At 43.6% G+C, this 2,232-nt stretch overlaps 1 protein-coding gene across 3 annotated transcripts in view; it reads left to right on the forward strand.

Moving 5' to 3' along the window:
• Window positions 1–2,232, forward strand: part of LOC107086445 (serine/threonine-protein phosphatase 2A 55 kDa regulatory subunit B beta isoform) — a 116,583-nt gene that overhangs the window by 82,301 nt on the left and 32,050 nt on the right. For all 3 annotated transcript variants that reach the window (XM_015377392.1, XM_015377399.1, XM_015377407.1), the window contains exons 3-4: window positions 831–996; window positions 1,709–1,821. In XM_015377392.1, coding sequence (XP_015232878.1) covers window positions 831–996; window positions 1,709–1,821 — 279 coding nt within the window. The remainder of the gene's footprint in view (window positions 1–830; window positions 997–1,708; window positions 1,822–2,232) is intronic.

A 2,232-nucleotide genomic window follows, 5' to 3' on the forward strand; every position in this document is an offset into this window, starting at 1 on the left:
TCAGCGCTCCGCCCCGCTGCGCTCCAGACCGGCTGCTCAAAGCAAAGCCTACAGCCTCCACTGTGGTTCCCGTCCGCTCTGCTCTGAGTTCCTTGGAGATGGTAGAGGGCATGCGCCAGAGGATTAAATTCAAAGCAGCAAAACATGTGGAAATGATCCAGGGTTTCCACGGATCATTAAAAATAATTACAATTCATTAATTTTTTGGGATTTTTTCATTAATTTTTATGGGATTTCGGTGTAACAATCAACATATACAGAACCGAACCGAAAACCGTGACCACGAAACCGTGAACCGAACCGAACCGTGGATTTTGTGAACCGTTCCACCCCTAATTGCATCACAGATCTTCCAAAACAGTCGTGAAAAAAGAGCCTTTTTTCACTTATTTATCTATTCAAACCCTCTTGGAGTTTTTGTTGCTAGAATTCTTACTTATGACACCATCTAATCCAGGGGTTCCTAAAGTTCAAAAATAGACTTTGAAAAAATTTAAACAAAATGAATACCTTCTAACTAAAACTGTAATAAGATTTTACAAAATGAATAAAAAAAATATATTTTAATAGAGAATGGGCTTAGGTTCCATCTGGGTCTTTATCATAATGCTTTAATACGAGGTCTGGTTTCTGGTTGCCTTAAAATGTTTGGTAACCTTTCATCTAATCCAAGCGCACATTTTCATTCAAAATCCAAGGCAGAAAAAAGTTCTTCTTTCCTTCAAGGATCATTATTTGTTGAAAACACCCCAAAATAATCAAATCAAGAATTTTCAAACTAACCTGAACCAACCTTTCTGCCCTCTTTTTTTGTTTTCTTTTTTTTACAGAGTAAAACACAACCTCATCGTCGAGGGGAGTACAACGTTTACAGCACATTCCAGAGTCACGAGCCCGAGTTTGACTACCTGAAGAGTTTGGAGATCGAGGAGAAGATCAACAAGATCAAATGGCTCCCTCAGCAGAACGCAGCGTACTTTCTGCTCTCCACCAACGGTCAGTTCTTCAAATTCCTGATGCCGTTCTACGATCATTCCTCCGTAAACCACTGAAATGATGTTCTGTACCACTTGACTTCAAACTCAGGTGTTAATATGTGGCGTTTGTTTCGCTCGGCTGAGCAGACGCCACCAGCAGAAGAGTTTCAAATTAAGGGCTTCATGCATGGATGCTGCTGCAGGAACATGCATACATATCAGCATGTTCCACCACACTAGCTTAGACAGACTGGTAGAAAACACTGAGACGTCTTGCAGATTGCTGGCTTCATGCATGGCTGCTATAGAAGCGCTGGCGGTGGCTGGAGCAGATGGTCGAGGGTCCTGTGGTGACGGCCTCCGTGCTCTGACACCAATATACACAGTGGAAATTAAAAGCAGCCTGACTGCTGCTGCCATCCACTTCAGTAGACCGAGAAGATGAGATGTAACTGGTGTTTATGGGAAGGAAGATTGAAAAGTGCCCAGATGGCTTCTTTAAGGGGGGGGTGCAGGATAGTGTGGCAATGAAATGAAGTCAACTGGTAGATTGATATCGGTGATATAAGAATGAACACGAGCCGCCGTTCATCATCGTCCCTGGCTGCTGCCCAGCGACATGACAGATTGGCTGCCCAACCCCCCCCTTCCACCCCAAACAAGTTAGACGGAGATTCTCTGCTGTGAGCCTCGGATTGAACTTCATCTGTTTCTCTGTGGTTTTTTTCCAGACAAAACCGTGAAGCTGTGGAAGATAAGCGAACGGGACAAGCGTCCGGAAGGCTACAACCTGAAGGATGAGGACGGGCGCTTCAGGGACCCCTCCACCATCACCTCTCTGCGGGTAAGACACCTGTCGGGTCCAACAGCACCAAAAGAGTGTCACATTTGGGATGTTAAACACGGTGCTGCAATATTAAGTGGTGAAATGCACACTTCAGGATTGTTTCCCAAAAATTCTGTATTCTATATTTATCAGAAGACATTTTAATCATTTCAGTATCAAAAGGAAGAAAATATCAGCCTCGATTTCAAGATTTCAAAAAAGGAACAATAGTAAAAACATCTTAAAGGCATACTATGCAACATTTTTCAGTTAATTAATGTGTTCCATAACGTTTTGGATGATTAAATGAGTCATTTCAGGTCGAACAAAGGTTTTCTCGGCCGCCCTGGTGGTCTGTAGGGGAAATACCGTACTTGCAATTGCAGGAGCCCTCGGCCCGCACCCACAGGCTCAGAAGTCTCGTGCATT

This window comes from Cyprinodon variegatus, unplaced genomic scaffold (genome assembly GCF_000732505.1).
Source record: "Cyprinodon variegatus isolate N-32 unplaced genomic scaffold, C_variegatus-1.0 Scaffold8, whole genome shotgun sequence".
NCBI classification, from domain to species: Eukaryota; Metazoa; Chordata; class Actinopteri; order Cyprinodontiformes; family Cyprinodontidae; genus Cyprinodon; species Cyprinodon variegatus.